At 42.1% G+C, this 19,925-nt stretch overlaps 1 protein-coding gene across 1 annotated transcript in view; it reads right to left on the bottom strand.

Annotated features, from left to right (window-relative positions):
• Positions 1-19,925, bottom strand: part of UBE2F (ubiquitin conjugating enzyme E2 F (putative)) — an 87,685-nt gene that overhangs the window by 28,842 nt on the left and 38,918 nt on the right. Inside the window, exons 7-10 of the mRNA XM_086615838.1 lie at positions 19,656-19,713; positions 3,622-3,654; positions 1,174-1,247; positions 607-667 (exon numbers count right to left, since the gene is read on the bottom strand). Coding sequence (XP_086471964.1) covers positions 607-667; positions 1,174-1,247; positions 3,622-3,654; positions 19,656-19,713 — 226 coding nt within the window. The remainder of the gene's footprint in view (positions 1-606; positions 668-1,173; positions 1,248-3,621; positions 3,655-19,655; positions 19,714-19,925) is intronic.

Genomic DNA, 19,925 nt, shown 5'->3' with positions numbered 1-19,925 from the left:
CAAGAAATTAGAGAATAATTCTGCCTAACAATGCAAACAAAGAAAATGATTCAGCCTGCTACCTTCACTACACCGGCTTCGTTTCTCGGGCTGTATTCCCTCTGTGACTACTTCCAGTGTTTTATGGCTTGGAAGGCTTCCTGGCACTCTTTGCCAAAATGATATAACAAAACCATTAAAAAAAAAAAAAAATGCTCTTCCAGAGTAGGTTTCTACTAAATTTTTCCCAACTTCGGTTTATGGTCTCATCCCAGCCCTGCAAACACTGGTAAACACCAGAATAGCTACAAGATCTCATTAAAGAAAAAACAGCTGGAAAGATGAACTTGCAATCCTGGTATTTCCTCTTGAAAAAATGAGATAAATTAGGTGCACTGCCTGACTGCAATTTCAATGAACTCTTCAAATCAACATTTGCCAGGAAGATTTCTTCAACCTTTAAGGTTACCTTCAACAAAAGTATCGAAAGAGTTTGATTAAAACAAGAGAGCTTGAACATAGCAAGTGTAACTCTTAGGTACTTGAGATATGCATCTATACAACATAACGTGACACAACTTGAGAGATCCATACGATGGAGAAGTTAGTACTTTTGTTCACCTCTACCTTCATCAGGCCACTAATCAGTACCATGTTTTGCTCTGCCCAGTCCCTAATATACACAGAACTAGGATCAGCATCAAAAAAATTAACAAAGTTTCCACTTACAGCTTTCAAATCTGCTCAAATTTCTTCTGGCTTAATAAAAGCATGCAACACGTAAGAGTTGTGAAGAAAAAAGTTGCATTTTGAAAAAGATGGAGAAGGATGAGACCTTTTTGCAGGCCTTTTAAGGTCCAGGCTGCTCACTCAACCGCCACAAACCCATTTGCTGTCATTTGCTGCAGAGCACATACACAACTTCAGGGAAAATCTCAGAAATAATAAGGAATAGATCATCTATTCTGGGGATATGACTACATTATGGTCAACAGTTCTAGCATATGGTTTGTAAGGCTACTGTCTCAAGTTTACTTTCCCAGATAAAGCACGTTTTGCTTGAGTAACTGGTTGCTGATACAATGAGTCACTCGACTGCCTGAAGTACCAGCTCCAAGGCTTTAAAAGGACTGACTGGGAATCGCCAAGCACAGTATTGTGTGGTTGTTCAGGAACAACGTGCTCTAAATAAACCTCTGACTCACCTTGTCACGCAAATGATGCTCTGCAGCCTCAATATTCAAAGGATCGTCAAAATTCAAAAGATCCTGGAAAAGAAACAGAGAACATTATAGGGTTCCCACTCACTGCATCATGCAAGGAATCCAAAGCCCTAATGAACGAGATAATGGAACAAGGCCAGCGAGTGTAGGGCCATCTTCTCACTACCTTGACAGGTATCCTTGCCAAATGGAAATGCAAATGAGCTTGATAATTGCAACTCAAATCACGAGCCAATTAAAGGACAATAGCAGCAAGGCATTTGACCCCATCTGGTGGCACTCCACACGCAGCCCCGTGACACTTTTCTCTGGCAGCGATGCTTTTCTATTTGAAAACTGAGACAGTTTTAAATCAAATTTTGAAGTAACACTCAAAGCTTCAGAAGGCACAATTCCTGTTGATTTTTGTTCAAGGGTAAATTAAATCCTTTAAAAAAAAAAGTTCAGATCTGCAAAGGGCCTTGGTGATAAAGCAAGGAAAGTTTCCTTAATACCATCTCCAACAGCCAAGCAATCTCATTCCCTCTGAGAAGAAACTACGTAACCTGGAGCCTGACAAGACAGGAAGGTTTTAGAGCAATGGGAAAAGCAGTGCCCAGAGGACAGGGAGTGCAAAGACTCCAAGAGCTAAGGGCACATGGGGGCAGGGAGCAGAAACAATCAAAATCCATCTCAGATCTGTCATTTTAATCTCAATCCTAACTTTGGAAGTAGAAAGGGCCCAGGGTTAAAACCAAAGATAACTAAGATGCTAATAAAAGGGGAATCATCATCAAAAAAAACCATTAATGAATCACAAACAAACCCTTCTATTTTGCCTGCAGCCCAGATCATTTTCCCCAGTTTAAGGTTAGTCTGTGAGAGTGAAATGTCACCGTTTCACAAGCGTGAAAGGCTCATGTCACACTCAGTCTTGTTTTCAAGCAGCAAACCTCCCATTTCACTCAAAGCAGGACATCAATCCACCTAATTTTCACTTACTTTCTTCAAGAAAACCCCAAAAGAATCTGCAAGGCCAGTATGATGCAATGCCAGCTTTTCAAAGCTGAATTATTTAAAAGCAGCTGAGTGTGAGGGAAATCCAAGAAGCAAGCTGGGAAGCACGGCTCCGACTGGCCATGACAAATCCCTGCAGTCTCCGATGCGTGACCATCACTCTCTGCAGCTGTTTGCCCAACAGATTATTTTTATGTGCAGTTCCGCCTCTGAAGGCACTCCTTTGTACCTCCAGTGGATTTTCCTTTCTTCCAGTTACTTAGCATGCAGTGGGAGACTAACTGTGAAATGCAATTACTCTTTGTTGAAAAGGCAAATGCTCTCCAATCTTCTAAATCAATTTACCAAAGAAGGTGTCGAAACAAATCAAGCCTTTGGATGCCCGGAAAGCTTGGGAGATTGTAGCCAGCCACTGGCTTGGTGTATGCTACAGATTTCAGAAATGCACCATGATCCTGGTGATAGTGCTGGGAACACGGTAACTGCTCTGCTTCTCCTCCTGCAGCAGGCTGTGGAAGGAATTCCTCGCTCCGAAAACAGGCTTGGGCTAGCGAAGCCCTCATCCAAAGTTTTTCAAAGCCTCCCCTGTACATCCCGAAGCGACTAGGGTAGTTCTCTCTAGAGTTGATGACAAGCCTGGTGACTGAATCAGTGCCTTTCTTTGCTTTCTCCTGACCTTCCTACCCAGAAGCAACAGCTCTGGAAGGGGATCATAATCCTGGACTCCCTAAAAAAGGCAGATTTTGTACGGTACAGACTTGGCCTCTCTCCGCTTGGCAAAAAAAAAGCGGCTGTTGCATCCCACCTACCACTTGGGGCTTTCTGCCCTCTCCTCCATTTTCAAATTGCTCCTCTAATTAATTACAAGGCACAGGTTTCTCGCTCCTGTCAATCTAAGGAACAGGGGGAAAATGGGATCCCTGAACAAAATCTAGCATTTCTGTGACAAGTTGGGGTTTATGCAAATTCTGCGGTTGGGTACCGAGGCCCTCAAACAGGAATGTGAGTGTTTAAAACAGGAATGAGACTGCAGGACAGTCATTAATTGCTAAAAATCATTTTTAAAAAACACCACCAACACAACCCCTTCTCAGCACTATGAATTTTTGTGTTCTGCAAACCAGCGGAAGGAATTTCATACTGTTTGGAAGATCTCAAGTAACTTGTTACCAAAATATCTCATAACAGATTTGCAACCAAAAGTAAAAACGACGTATGAAAAAGCTGCATTTCGAAGCACCCGTATGAGTCTTGCAGTCACACAAACAAAAGCACAAACTGATCTCAAAGTTGTACAACACCCAGGAAAGCCAAAGGAAATAATGACCTTAAGAGGCAAAAGACAGGGTTCACATTAGGTAATGCTGAAACCAAACCAGGCAGGAAAAAGGAAAGTGGATATGCAAAATATTAATTTACTTACAGTAAATAAAGAGTTTAACCCCCAGACAACATCCTGCAAAGGAAAAGCACAGTCAGTTAGACATGCACTTCAGGTGTTTTCAACACGTTCACATACTTCATTTTTCTATTAATCCATGAAATTACTGGAAATCACATCTAGATTAAGGGTGATATTTTACAAACCTCAATCAAAATATTGAAAAGGCCTTCCCATTTCATGGATGCTTGATATTTAGTCACCAAAACCCAAATATTGCATATTCGAATACAAGTTCAGATCTTTCTGTGCATACAGGAGCCTTATTCCTGTCGCTTCTCTGTCCAAGGAGAGGAATAATATTTTGGTATATGCCACCAGCTGTATGCCATCAACTGAAAACTGCACTGCTTAGCTCAAAAGGTGAGTGTAAAACTTAATTCAGAGATCTATTCTTAAAATAAAATTGGTGTCAGACTGTATTTAACTGTGTCAAAGTATCAGAGAAAAGAGATTTAGCTGCAGTATGAGTACAGAGAAATACCATCCTTATATGAGCACATGTCTCAAATCATTTTACTGCCTTTAAGTATCTATTTAAACACAGCTGAATAAAGAGGGTTTGCAATTCCTGCCAACAGGAGGCTTCAGGGGAATCTGCCACCAAACGGAGTCGTCAAACACAGCTTATTTTGGGGTGGGCATCTCCAAAAGCGTTCCACTAGCACTGACCTAAGAGTCTATACCGTCAGTTACAACCCTCAGAGAATAAGAAAACGGAGACTTACAACCATCACCTACCACCAACTCCGAGGTTAAGCTTTTCTACCTAGAGGAGAGATTATTTTCTTTACTAGCAGCATAACTAAGCTACCCTACTGCAAAATCCCACTGAAGCCTGGGCACTGGAGCTCACACCTACCAGACAATTAAGATCAGCGTTGCACCTCCTGCCCTTACGGTCTGCTAGCACTTGACCCATGAAAACCACACTGCCTGATTTCCAGTAGCAGGACAAACAGTGAGCATTAATCGTTTCACGGCTAAAATGCACCTTTCACGATAAAGATAAAGCCTCAAAGTAAAAAACTCCTATCCGTGGCAAAGAACTTCAATAAACGAGCATATTTCAGCTTGTTTCCTGCTCTGGGCCCTCCGCTGAGAGTGGTGGACCACAGATATCCATATTCCTTACGGATGCTATCCAATTATGCCCTAATGAAAAAGACACAATGTCAGCATTATCCGGACAACAGCCTCTCACGATCCAATTTTGCTTTCATCTCACACAACCAACCTACTCAGTTTATCTGCTTTTAATAACCAGAATCTGCCCAGCAAAGCTGATAACGTCAGACAGTTTTCAGCTTCAGCATCTTCTCCTGGTGGAGCACCTGAAATCCTCAGGTGTGGTAAAGACAGAAATTCTTTCCAATGTGCTCATCATCTTCAGTGGCAGCACAGACACACAAGCTGCAAAAAAGGACACACCTGAGACACCTGAGAGTTACAGTTATCCGTACGTTTTAAGTCCACAGTGCTGAGCAGTCATCCCCACTCCCAAACAACCATACTGTCAGCTCCTTGGCAAGGATGAGAAAAGGGACTATTTCAAAAAAATGGATGAAAGCTGTCATTTTATCCTGTATTTCAGCTCCGTGGTGCTTGTTCAACTACTACTGTCACAGAAACTGGCCACAGCAGAGGTTAGCAAAACCCGGTATTAAGGAAACCTGTATTAAGCAATGCCAGGGATAAACTATTTGTACGGTGCAGTGGTGCCAGAGAAAAAACAAGCCAAAGTCACTGATTAAAGGAGGATTTCAATGGTGTGGAGAGCCTGGAGCTCTCGGGATCTGCTCCACTGAGGTGTCCCTATGTCCCTTTCACTGCCACCCTCAAAGGCTGCATTGTCCTCCAGGGAGGCCAAGTGAATGTCTTCGGGGTGTTAAGAATTTCTTGCATCTGATTTTAACCCTCTGTGTGTTTCTGACAGCCTTTGATAACAGAACTTTAGTAAAACACATTAATTTGCTCTCTTCCAGTTGAAGAAGCAGGAATAAATTAATTTTTTTAAGGGTTGTCTTTCATCTACACCGTGTGACAGCAGACTGTAGCTGGAGAACGTGATGCAGAATGACAATACTGAGCATTAAAAAATATCCTGAAGAGGTATAAGGAGCTCACACTAGCGCAGTGGGGTCTGCCCGTTTCCAAATCCTGCCTGAACAGCATTCGCAGGGTTGCAAACTCTTCACAACTGTTCAGCCACTTACCAGCAGAGCTAGAAGACAAAAGACCACCTCAGCCACATGGATTCTGAAATCCTGAAGAGCTCACCTTGCATATTTAACAGTGCTGAAGCCCCTGGTCTCCCAGAGCCTCCCCACCAGGACACGTGCGGTGTCCCTCCAGACAAAACAGCTTCTGCTCTGTAACAAGCAGTTACAAGCCATGCCTCATCACACAATCAAATGTTGCAACTCCAAACAGAAATGGAAATTAGATCAAATTATTTTTCCACATCATTCCATAAACACTGCCTTTTGAAGTTTACCTAAACTGCTCACAAATTCTCTTTTGTTGAACCCTGGTTTTAAGACTTTGGGACACTTGACTCATTGTTTAATTCAGGCTGGCTTTGCACAGAGTTCTCCCAAAATAATCCCACAGAAAAAAAAAAAAAAAACAAACCAGCAAAAACCTCTGTAAGGGTATGAGTTTTCAGAGTACTGTACATTTTCATAGCCATTCTAGGCAGCAAAAAGCATAAAAGGATTATTATTACTACTGAATAGCTTACGTGTGAAATTCTTAATATCATTTCTAATCCGTTTCCACCTATTCAAGTTTTATGATTTGCTGGATTCATTTTATACCCTTGCGTGACCCCATAAAAAATAATGCTAAATTACTACCTGAGGGCAACACTTTCTGTAATGAGTTTGGGGCTAGCCTGGATTTAAACCTAGGATATTGAGAAAGGGAAGTGGGATGGAACAGATGAGCAAGAGTGAAGCAAATGTTTCATATTTGACAAACTTGACACTGTTACATTGCAAAAATAATCACTTTGCATTATTGACTTCAGCAGAGCAGCACTTGCTGCATGCAGATAAGCACCTGCCTGAATGCTCGCTTCACACTTTCCTGTCTAGCTAAAAGGATTTGCAAGCTACCAAAGAACAGATCCTGTCAGATTTAACAGTTCAAAACCTCCACTTTTCTTTTAATTTAATAAAGCATCATCCTTGGCTACAAACATTTACTGAACTTCTGGCTTAGTAACTCCGAAAGCAGAAAGCTAACCCTATGTACAGAAATTTTTAAAGGTTATCTTCACATGTAGGATCGGGGCAGATGTCACCTTAAAATGTTAATAATGCACATCTTTATGCTGCTCCACTTCAATGAGACTCTACTTGCAAAAGGATAACCAGACATACGGATCTGCCTGTTCACGTGGTGAATACCTGACAAAGCTCCTTCCTTTACAGTACTTCTTTTTGTCTACTTTCTTCTACACGCTTCACATCAAAATTACAAGTACATCCCCTACTGAGGGGTAACCTCAGAGCAAAATTGAGGACCTCTTGGCACTTTATTCACTGACGTGGTACAGTCTGCCTGGGATGGACCCTGCGGAAAAGGCTGTGGAGTTGCCCACACCTCTTTATTTGGTTTCTGCTCCAGCTGTGCCCAGGCAGGCTCTCTGTCCCCTGGTCTCCCGGAGGCTTTGCATCAGCACAGACGTCACCCATGAGGTTAGATGCCTTTGTGAGCCAACTGTAGGTCTCAGGGATGCAAGTGGTTTTAAAAAGCCTGGAGAAGAGAAGGCTCCAGGGTGATCTTATAGCAGCCTTCCAGTACTTAAAGGGGGCCTACAGGAAAGCTGGAGAGGGACTTTTTACAAGGGCATGTAGTGACAGGACAAGGGGCAATGCATTTAAACTAAAAGAGGGGAGATTTCGATTAGATCTAAGGAAGACATTTTTCACTGTGAGGGTGGTGAGGCCCTGGAACAGGTTGTCCAGAGAAGCTGTGGCTGCCCCATCCCTGGACATGTTCGAGGCCAGGTTAGACGAGGCTTTGGGCAACCTGGTGTAGCGGAGGGTTTCCCTGCCCATGGCAGGGGGGTTGGAACTAGATGATCTTTGAGGTCCCTTTCAACCCAAACCATTCTATGGTTCTATGAATTCACATCTGCTATGTTAGTTCGGAGGATTCAAGCAAGATACTTGACATAAAGAGCCAGGGTTCCCAAGCAGAGCAGTACCTGGTCAAATCCACAGTGGGTAAATGGAACAGCAGAAAATTAAGGGAATGCATTCTGTGCTATGGCACTGTCATCATTTTGAGCTCAAGCATGGGGAATTTGACATAAGCAAGTCAGAAGATCAACAGACTATTATAAATAACCCTTTATAATCGCCCCTTTTAATTCTTGAGTATTTTTTGTGTTGCATTTGAGTGAAAAATTACATTAAACCACTGCCCACAGATTTATTTACTGCATGCCAAATAAGGAAAAAAAAATAAAATCTGCTACTGCAGCAATGTTTAAAGTTCAAGAGCAATGAATCAAAATCCTAAATACAGCTTTTGGAATAGCCTCTCCTGAGGCTAGAGAGTCTCAAAGCATCGTGTTTGTAGGAGGTCCTAATTCAGTTAGCCACCAAACCCTCCCAAGTGGCAGCTCTCACAACCACTTTGCAACAGCGACGCCACTGAAACCACGTCACAGACAAGCGTTGAGCTGTGCTTGCCGACGCCTGGAAATCCAACCACACAGCACTTCTTTTGAAGAGAGAGTAAACACGCAAATTGTAAATTAAGATTTTCCTTTAACAGGCAAAATATATTTAATACATTCATTTAAGCGGAGAATTAGCAAGACAAAAGCAGCTAATGAACTTCCAATCAAAGAAACTTCCTTTAGAGATCCAAGGAGCATTTCTGATCTAATAGACTGTTGCTAAACCACTTTTTATATACAAACAATTCAACCATTCAGATGAATGAAAGGAGCAGGAGTCATTTATACATACAGATATCTGAAGCGGGTTTTTTGGTGTGGTTTGGTTTTGGGATTGGTTTTTTTTGTTTGTTTGTTGTTTTTTTTTTTTCACACTGAAACAGTAACTGTAATAGAACAAGTGTCCAGCTTTGTACATCACAGTTTAGAAAAGGACTTGAAATTACACTTGAAAACTTGGCATGCTGAAAGTCAGGTGCCTGAATGGTTGTCTCCTGGGGCAGCTCACTGCTCTCCTGTCTGCCTACGTACCAGCTCAAGATGCTTTTCCACTTCCATTCATCTTCCGTCATCTCTTACAAAGAAGCCCAGCTTCTTTCTCTCTTCATCACAGCCTAGAAAACCAAGCATCCTTCATCCCACCCAGTCCTACCTTCCCCAGGCTCTCTTGGACTTGTCTTTCTGCCTCCCTGGCACACCTCCACAAACATCTTGGATTTCTCCCTACGGACTAACAACCTGTTTGCAACCACTACAATGTAATTGACTGCACAAAACTTAACACTGGTCCAAGTAATTTAGAAAAAGTATGTTTCCATGCCAGAGATTGTAGGGACTTTTTAGCCTACAAAAAACCTGCTTCCCTCCTAAGCGGTCTTCTCCCAAATAAAATGGTCTCTTTTACGTTTCGTCTCCCTGTCCTGCTCCTCTCTAATCTTGCATATAACACTGTGACCATAAATTACAAAATTCCTGTGGCAGGTAAAACACTGTTTCCACCTGGAATAAGGTGATGAAGAGAACATCAGCTTTCTTTAATCAGCCACAAAGGCCACCTCAATTCTCATGTGCCTGCAAGCCCAGCTCATGCTTCCCACCCAAACACAACAACAGCAGCTTACTTAGAGGGCTTTGGGTAATTTAAATGGCATGAACCGCTCCAGTTAGCAAACACAAAAAAAGGAGGAAGGCTGGAAAACGATTTCTTCTGTGCTCAAATATACTAGAGGGAAGAAAACAGGAACAATTATAGTCTGTTCTTCTCCCAGACTAAGACAGTTGTGAACTGCCAAGAAAGCAGGACCACTCGTCTAAAATCTCTTACTTTTGTTACTGACTCCTTGACGTTCGTCCCCAAGGTTACTTCAGAGCAAGCCCATAATCTTTTATAAATTGTTCCCAGGGGAATTCTGTGATAGCTTCTTAATGAACTACACCACAGTGATTAGGAACACTAAAGCGATCGCCCTCCGGAGACCAGTCTACTCAACTGATTGAAGTTGACACAAATTGCACATTCAGAAATCAACAGTTTGGGGAAAATAAGCATGGTTTAATTAGACTTACTAATATATTGAACTGTTTTACTGAATCACTCTTTAAAAACGTGCTAGTAATAACAGCTACTGTATTTAAAACAAAGATTTAGCTTTGTCAGAAGCCATTAAAAACAGAAGAGCAAAATTTTTGCAAATCTTTTACGAAGCAAAGGTTCATGCAAGACATTTATTTGTGTAAGTATTTTCACTGGTCTGGGCATGTACAGAGGGAAAAAATAAATCACTCCTTACAAAACTGATAAAGCTGACTTATAAAATCAAAATACAACACAACGCACTCCTGCAGCTTATTTTTAGGAAAACAGAAGAACGTCAGATCTACACAGAAGATTGCATTCAGTGGCTTACAACTGCTCTTTACCAAACACTGGCTCTGAAGTTTTGGTCTGCTGCTTATGGAATTTTTAGAGGTGGAGAAGAAAGGGACAGAAGTGCAACCAGAAACAACAGAAGTTTGAAGCCCTTTAAAGAGCAAAGGTATTGAAGAAATACAAATCTTTCCCACTGCACTTTTCCTTAGATGACTTCCTTTACAGAGGGAGACCTGAACGATGGAAAGGTACCTCGTGGTAAAGCCGTGCCTTTTGCAGCAGCTACAAATGCCTACCTGGAGCGTGATCCACAAGGACATTCAGAAACCCCTTTGACTCTGACAACTACATCTCCCTTGCTTGGTTTTCACCGGACATGCACAGGCTCTCCGCAGTCCCCAGAGCCAATTGGAGTCGAGAAGGATGGCCCAACCCTCGTGAGAACCACCCTGGGCTGGGTGCTTGCACAGTGAGCAGGGCACCGATGAGCAGGTGGGTGTTCGGTTCAGAGTGGCAGTGCCAGCTTGAAGCAGAACCTCCACCTGTCCCCGCTGTCTGGGAGGTCAAAGCAGTTCTGGTGTGTGAGAAACAAACTTCTGGATAAAGTCAGGCCAGATGCCCTGCTGCAGATGCACACCATGCGGGCTCCAGCACCAAGAAGGCACACAAAGATCAGGACCAACAAAGTGGACGCAACTCTCCAAACCACACCAAAAAGGTGGCTCTGAACTACTGCGAGGTCCTACAGCACCCTGAAGTACTACTTAGACTATGGAAAGAGATAAACGGTGCATGTCCTTTCATGTACCTTCCAGTACTTAAAGGGGGCCTACAAGAAAGCTAGAGAGGGACTTCTGACAAGGGCACGTAGTGACAGGACAAGGGGCAAAGGATTCAAGCTGAAAGAGGGGAGATTTAGATTAAAGGAAGAAATTCTTCTCTCTAAGGGTAGTGAGGCACTGGAGCAGGTTGCCAGAGAAGCTGTGGATACTCCATCCTGGCAGTGTTCAAGGCCAGGCTGGATGAGGCTTTGAGCAACCTGGTGTAGTGGAAGGTGTCCCTGCTGGCAGGGGGGTTGGAACTAGATGATCTTTGAGGTCCCTTCCAACCCAAACCATTCTATGATTCTATGTTTGCTGATGGTTAACAGCCCTCAAAGGGTTGTGACTCTCTTGTCCTTTCTCATCTCCTTTACCGATTCAAAAACACGTCTTCTGTACCTGCCTCTACCTCCAGCTGCCACTCCCTAAATTAACATTACTTCTGCATTTATCCTCTTGTGTTTCATTGCTTCCATAGACCTGTCTTCTGCAATGTTGATATCCCCTTCAGTATCCCAGAAAATACAAGAAGGCATGCAGCTTAGGCCCTGAGGAAGAGACACTGTAAACGTGTTGCAAGAGGGTCCAAAGCTTCTCGAGCACTGGGATCCAGTGGCAGTATCAGGCAGTGATTGATCTCATAACTACCAAGGAGGAGGAGAATCAGAGGACATCATCACAGCAGATGAAAGAGGAAGCCCCTGCTCTCAAGCCTCAGGACACCTGTGAGTTGGGGAGGGTTTGACACAAACCACCTCATTACAGGGGATCTGAAACAGGCCTTTAGTTGAGAGCACACGATAAAGCTTCTTGCTCATTAGTTATCCACATCCTGGGATCATTATGCAGGAGAATTTGGAGGATACCTCAAGCATACTCCTCCAATCCTGCAGAAAATCCCTTCAAGGACACATCCAGAGACACCCTGTCAGCCTGCTTCTCATCCCAGTTAGCATCAGTAACCCCCTTGCACTTCTCCCACTTCTCACTGCATAAGCACACTGGTTTTTTGTAGGCATCCTTAGGAGGACCAGGTGTGCTGGTTTTGGCTGGGAGAGAGTTAATTTTCTTCACAGTAGTCACAATGGGACTGTGTTTTGGATTTGTGCTGAAAAGAGTGTTGACAATACAGAGGGATGCCTTAGTCATTGCTGAGCAGCACTCACACAGAGTCAAGGCCTCTTCTGCTCCTCACCCCACCAGCAAGTAGGCTGGGGGTGCACAAGGAGCTGGGAGGGGACACAGCTGGGACAGCTGACCCCAACTGACCAAAGGGATGTTCCAGACCATATGACATCATGCTCAGCCTATAAAGCTAGGGAAAGAAGGAAGCGGGGGACATTCGGAGTGATGGCATTTGTCTTCCCAAGTAACCGCTACACATGATGGAGCCCTGCTTTCCTGGAGATGGCCAAACACCTGCCTTCCCACGGGAAGTGGTGCATGAACTCCTTGCTTTGCTCATGTGCACAGCTTTTGCTTTACCTATTAACCTGTCTTTATGCCAACCCATGACTTTTCTAACCGTTACCCTTCTGATTCTCTCCCTCATCCCACGAGGGGGGAAGTGAGCGAGGGGCTGTACGGAGCTTAGTTGCCAGCTGATGTTAAACCACACCACCAGGGAGTAAGGCTTTCAGCGGAATTAAGTTAGAAAGATTATATATATATACATATATGTGTGTGTTGGGAGAGAGGGACCTGTCTTGCTGTCTTCAGCAGCAGCTCTTTGTGCAGCAGCACTGTGGGTTCTGCTCCTGCTGTGCTGGCAAGAACAGAGTACAGCTTTGAAGGAGTCCATGTTATTCGCAACATAAAGCACTTTGCAGATCAGTGTCCATGCCTTCAGGGACACGCACTGGCCAAGAGGCTTGCTTTTCTTTCCTTAACAGATTCTTTTCATCAAGACTCACAGTGCTCACCTCACATCCTTTCAGCAAACAAAGATTTAAGTCTTCAGGGAAGGTATAAGACTAAGCACTTGCACTGACCTGTTTCTGTTGAGCTACAGCTCCCTGCTGCTGTGATGGCCTTTCCCTGCTTGCAAGCATGTTTTATTTTGTTACTCACTTTGAGTGGGGGAAAGAGTAAAGGTGGTGGCAGCAGGAGACATTGTGCTATGAGGTCCTAGGAGCCTCCACGAGATCGACACACAGAGCTGGACCTCTAAGCACTTTCCACGCAAGGGAAGGCAGCTCTGCAAGTGAAGAGGATGAGCTGGGTGCAAATCCAGAGGGAGTACTGAGCACACCTCTGACCAGTGTTCAGTCAAAAGGTCACCCATAAAACCTACAGGCAGCCAAGTAAAGCACAGCAGAGGAGGTGAGGACTCCCAGAAAGTTATTCTGCAAGTCTTGCTCCTCAGACAAAAGAAAGCCCACATGCCTGGTGGCAGCTCATTCAGGGTGTCCTTCTGGAGTAGCTGCTGCAGACAAGAATTAAGTTCACCCCTCTCCTTCCCTCCCACTGTGCCAGACACTGCTCCAGGTGGGGAGCAGGTTTGGGTGATAGGCATCACTGTGCCTCTTGGAAATGGCACAAGGAGGAATAAGGCAGTGTAAAAAGTCTTAAGTGGGAAACACCACAGCAGGCACAGACACATTGCCCGAAACAACATCCACCTGGCTCAATGCCTGTGTGATACCAGAGAAGACAGGTGAAGGCACATCATCTGAAAAAAAAAAACCAAACAGGTATTCTTCTGCTTAATGCAGTGTTTGAAACTCGTATGCAGTGAATGATTGTAACCACACATGGGGCACTTTGTTTCTCCCCAGTGCTCAGAGGCTCCATATAGGTGCACATCAGGAGGCAGCAGTCACCTTCACAGAGTCCATCTCCCCCTTGAGATGACACACACGTTTCTCAGAGACTCAGTTTTGTAACCTTGGTGACCACGACCAGGAAGATCCCAGGAGATGAATGTAAAATTAATATAAGATCAAGAATCTCTTTGCCAAGCTATGCTTGACTTCCCAGTAATTTCTCCTCCTGCACAGTAAGAGCTGGTATTTGTGCTCTTCCCACTGCCATGAAGCCTTCAGGCTTTCCCCTTTCCATGACTTTCTTCTCTTTACTTTAGTGGTAAGGGGGACAAACACATTCCATCCAGGAAGGCAGCTTTTACAAGCGCATGCTTTGACATCTTTACCTACAGTACAAAGACCACCCATTCCAAACCAGGATTTGAATAAATCAAGAGCAGAACAATATTACCACAATGCCAACTGAGTAAAAAAAAAATAGTATCAGCAGCAATAATTAGAGAACAACACAGAACACACAAGTTTACTTTTTTACCCTTCATCCTGAAGACAGTGACAGTTGTTGTCTGTTTCAAATACTCCCCTACACTAATTACACATAATTTTGACAGCAGACCACCTGTTTTCATTAAGACAATGAATGAAAGTTTTGTGCTTATATTGGAGCTTTTTTAAAAACACTCAGGTTTATGCTTAAACCTTGAAGTAAAGATAACTGGAAAAATTAAGTCAAGACCCTCTGATTTATTTCTCCAAGAGATCACAGTCTGACGTTTGCATTATTTCAAATAAAGCAATTTTACTGTCTGATGACAACAGTAGCACCAAGGCAACAAGCAAGGCATATTTTCCATTTAGTATTAAATGCTAATTAAATAAGCAAGCCTCTTACAGATAAACTCCAAATAGCAATGGTTTCTCGTAAATGAGTCTTAATTCCTTTTAGATTAGATTATCTAAAAACAGACAGATATTTCTTCACCTAGTATCTGAAGTTATGGAAAAGAATTCCTGAAAAAAAGTATTGTTTTCCTATAGGTGGGTATAAAAAGTTGTCTGCATATCTGTAGTTCAAGACTACCTGGATGTTTTCCATTCCCACTGCTGTCTCTCCTGACAGCAGTAACATGAAAATGACAAAAAACAGGTCTTTAAACTATCTCAATGAAGAATTGAAATGTATATACACCTTACCAGTAAACATGAAGATCCTACAGAAAATAGTTTTCTAATCATCTGAAACCCACTATAGCTTCATCAGAACAGGGTTACAAAAAAAAAAAAAGGGACCAAATATTCCCTGTGAACATTCACCACATTTTAAAATACTGGTTTTAACCCTACTATGCTCAGCCCTCCAGAGTCAGAGTAGCACAAGCGTGCTTTTGATTATTTTTATGGTTCATAAATCAGCCACTGATCGAATTCCAGTGGTAGTTTGTTAGAGGTAATTGTAGAAGGAACAGCTTGACTTTTAGAACCAATTAGGCAATCACAATGCCCAGATCCACTCCTTCCTTTATTTTTTAAAATCAATCACCCAAGATAATTTTGTAGCGAAGTGAAAACAAGCATTTGAGGGAAAACTGATGAATACTAGGGAGACCTATCTTAACTGGGTAGATGATACTCACGGCGAATAAGGTACAAGGAAGTGCATGTTGAGGACTAACAGGAGCTACTGAAGCACTTTTGAGTTTGAAATTGGAATTATTGAGGGGGAAGCAGCACAGAGCACCAGCAATAGTGTTATTTCATACAAGGTATTTAAAAGCTGGTATCTTCAGTAACATAAAAATCTGAGAACAGAACGAAATTAAAACCACCTATTTGCTTTCTGGCTGGAAAATTTCAATTTTGATCATCAGACCTAAAAGCAGAGGAAAAGAGAGCTCAGTCAGCCTGAGCAGAGGCCCAAAATAACTTCAGCAGTTCTTTGCTTTCTGAATACTCTGTTTTAGAGGGGAAAGAAGCATGCAATAAAATGATGCAGAACATAACAGAATGGAGACAGAACAGTAAATAAGCTCCTGCTGCTAACTCACAGCTAGCTATAAAGAAGTGAAAGATTAGACAAAGATCAGTTAGAAAGCATTGCATCAGTTTTCACACAAATCATAAGCAAACCACTACCAGAAATTATCTAAGAATTTAGGATTCAGGAGTATTTCTATGGATGAAGAAAACATTTACAATCACATAAAAAGTGATCAAAAAAGTACACATAGACTGGTTTAAAACATTAACCTACCAATTATCTGTTTCAGGGTTAAAGCCCAACCTTCTTCATAACCTGGTTTAAAAAATAATTCAGTAACTCAGAAACAGCACATTGTTTAGTGCCTTCACCAGCACACAGGCTGCTGCTCACAGTGGTCCATGGAAACACATAGCAGGAAGAAGTAAAGTAGAAAAACTGCAACGAGATAATGCTCAACACTTAGTGACTTAAAGAGAATTCAATCATGGATGAGATGACACTGAGTGCAACAAAACACTAGGAAATAAAATAGAGTTAGCTTCCCTCCTCCTCCTCCTCAAGAATTCTATACGCTGTTAAAACACATGTTATCAGATAACTTTTAAAGAGTATTTAGGAGATTTTCTTTTTGTAATTCAGAAAGTTAAAAGGTATAATTTCAATGCCTCTTCAACTTTCTACCCATTTGATACTAAGGAAAGCGTTAAAAAGGTCACAGCAGTTTGTTTTGAAGGATTTTTCATGTAAGAGCTCTGCTGCCACCACAAGGATACCCAAGATGAGACTATCTAAAACTTTAAAACTTCAGCCTTCTAAAAGATTAAGCACATAACGTGAATGCACGCAGTAGCACACAGCAGAGCTGGTTTGCACACACGGCTTTTGAGGTTTCACGTTATCTATTTGAATGGTTTTACTAATGCCTGCCAATTTCTGTCACAGAAATACAGTACACCGCCATTCTCAAATATTTTAGCAGTGTTTTGGAGGGCTTTATTGGACAAATTTGGGTACTACTCCTCCAGAAAACCCGGCTGCCTTCATATTATTGATGAGTGGAATACGAAATACTGACTTTTAAGTCCATCACTGGCCAAGACAGGGTACTATCCGTAGTGTCACTGTGCAAATTCACACAGCAGTCCGCTTGTGGAGATGAGTGGGTTCACCAAACCATGGTGTCCAAGTGTTGGAAATGAAGAATTCAGGAAGGCTGGATTACTGGGTGCAGGTGGCTTGGTATGAGAGAAAAGTAACCTGGGTCACATCTCTTGGCTCTCGTTTGCTACCGGTCACTCAACTGTTTCATGTAATTCTGCGGTCTACAGTTAACACACACCACCTTCCACAATTATTAATGCACTTGACTGTGTGGCCATACTGTCAATAAACCAGCACAATTCCATATTTTCCATTTCAGAAGCATGTGTAGCCTGAAGTCTAAGCACTTGGAAAAGAATCAAGCTTCAAAACACACAGGAAGGCATGCATGAAGCTTCACAGGTGACAGCTGAAGATCTGAAACAACACCTGATAGAGCGGCTGTCAGGAACCCTGGCTCTGACCGAGACTCACCTTCCCGTAAGTCCTTTCAAAGAGTGTACTTGGAATGAAGGAAGAATGTCTTTGACAAAGAACAGACTCACTGCACATGCTAGTTACCATCTAATTACAATTTGTATCCCAAGCAAAAACACCGGTTTTGCAGCTTCCCAACATCCTCAATGGCTATTTCTGCCCTATTTTTAAGCTACTTTTGTACTAGAAGCACCGTGTAACTACCGTGTTTCTACCAAGGCAGCACTCGGAAGGCAGGACCAACATGTGGGACTTGTTTTTTGTGATGACATTTCAAATCACACAAAGTGACAATGTGACAAGGGAGAGAAGATTAACTGAAACTGCACATTTACGTAAAGTGGAGACTCTGAAGACAAAAAGTAAAGAATGAAAACTTTGCAATTTGAGGTGGGTTTTTTTTAAAGCTCTAAAACATGAGCTTGTAATTGTGGTGCTTCAAGGCCCATGGGAAAAAACAGAATTCAAGGGAGATGTTGGATTTTTTTTTTCCTTTAAGTCACACTACTATCTCCTTTCTCTTGCTTAACCTTTCATTTCAACATCTACCAAGTTCCTGTTTTGGTTTTTTTGGGGTTGTGGAGGTTTTTTTTTTCCCCCCTCATTAACTTATTGAATGTAAAAACACCCTAAAATGCTTTATAATATTCAGCAATTGGAGTCTCCTGGTAGCTGACATTCCAGGATGTTTAATCTATGAAATTAATCATATGCAATTAGCAAACTGACACAAGAATAAAATCATAAAGAAGATTAACACGCATCTTTCATCATCACTGAGGACAGGAAGTTAAGCATGCATAATGTCAACAGTTATTCCCACCCGCAGTCTTAACATGCAGCAGTATTTTAATCTCTATAAGAAAGATACCATGAACAAAGCTAGGAGAGAAGATAAAAATAAATGTACATTCTTGTCCAGTTGAAATATTGGTGTATAAACTTTCCAATGGCTGAAGCTTAAAACTTGTAGTCCAAAAACTTTCTCTAGTAATGAAATACAGGGACGGGAACAGAACCAGTTAACTTAATTACCCAGTCAGTGTCTTGATTTAACCTAATATGAAAACAGAAACAGAAAGAGCAAAACAAAATCATACTAGCTGATGAGAAAAAGAAATAGGGAAGGGCTGTTTAAGAAAACCCACAAAATACACACTGATTCTATTCCACTTTCCAGAAAGTCAGATGCTCATGAAGAGATTTTACAGATTAATAAAGTCACAGATCTTATTCATAGTGCCAAAAAGGAAACAAAGTATTAGATAAAACTCTTTTTCAATTTGCCTTTTGAAAAGAAACAAACACCTGACGTGTTCTCTTTATCTACCTAATGCAGCCAAGGTTCTTTCAGAACCAATTCTGGCCTGGTTCCTGGTAAAAGCAAAAGGGAGAACATCGCTCAGTGCTCTGCAAGACTTCTGGCAACAAGGTCATGTAACTAAATAGACAACCAACTGCTTCCCACAGCAAGACAGGAGCAGTCCTACTCTGAAGAGCACATCCTTTGTGCCAATCTCCCTAAGAGTATTTCATACAAGAACCATGACTCTGAATTTGTTGATGCTGCCCAGATGTGGTGAGATCGACCTCCGAAGCCATTCTGCCATCAGTGGCGCAGTTACCAGCAATTTCACAGGTGCCAGTTTTAGTGACACAGGTAAAATGACATTTGAGACAAGGCTAAAGGGAAGAGGCAGTTAGTTCCCTACTGAAGTGACTAAATCAACCCTGCTTTATGCAATACCTAAGTGCAGATGTGCTGCTCCTTCTTTTGAACACTGAGGATGAAAGAGAGTTCAAGAAGGTGCAGTAACTACATTCTGATTTTGCTCCATATGGCGTTTCGCCCAAACGCAACTTGCCTTTCCCATTTCCAAATTCCTCTGCTCAGAGGAACCTGGGGGCAGGAGGGGGAAAGACAGACTATTGACTTGTCAGGAACGTCACTACAATGGAAACCACAAGGGTTATGGATTATTGTTAGTTCTGCTCACATTATGCTCTTGTATTTGTTGCCTAGGTAAAAAAAAAAAGCAGACCACCCTTACCAAGCAAGTTTGTCAGGGTCACCTGCAGTCATATCGTTTTACAAAACCTTTTATCAGTCAAAGCAGTATTTGTGCAGCTAAACTAAAACTAGCTAACATTTCTACAATCACTTAGCACTTGTATTGCCACCAACACTTGTTGAAAGACAAAAACTTAGTTGCTTATAGAGCAAACTGCATTACCTGTCTTTAAGTCCATGGAAGTATTTTAAAACACATCTAGTTTGACATAGGTATCTAAAAAGAAATGGTACCTTTAATGTTCTAGTTGGAGCCCAGCCAGTGCCATCAATTGAATGTTCTCTCAATAAACTGGAAAAAAAGACACACATGTTATACAGTGCAACTTCTAGTTAAACCACCTTTGTCAGAAATCTTCTCAGAAAACATTAAGAACTTAAGAATTACAACATAATATTTACAGATCTCTTGTACTACACCCGGTACTAGGATTTTAAAGCACAAAAATTGGTATGCCTTCCTCAAATTACATTCTACACAGCATCATTACAGGTTTCATGATC

The sequence above is a fragment of the Tauraco erythrolophus genome, chromosome 8 (assembly GCF_009769465.1).
Source record: "Tauraco erythrolophus isolate bTauEry1 chromosome 8, bTauEry1.pri, whole genome shotgun sequence".
Taxonomy (NCBI): domain Eukaryota; kingdom Metazoa; phylum Chordata; class Aves; order Musophagiformes; family Musophagidae; genus Tauraco; species Tauraco erythrolophus.
This window is presented reverse-complemented; position numbering and strand designations above follow the sequence as displayed.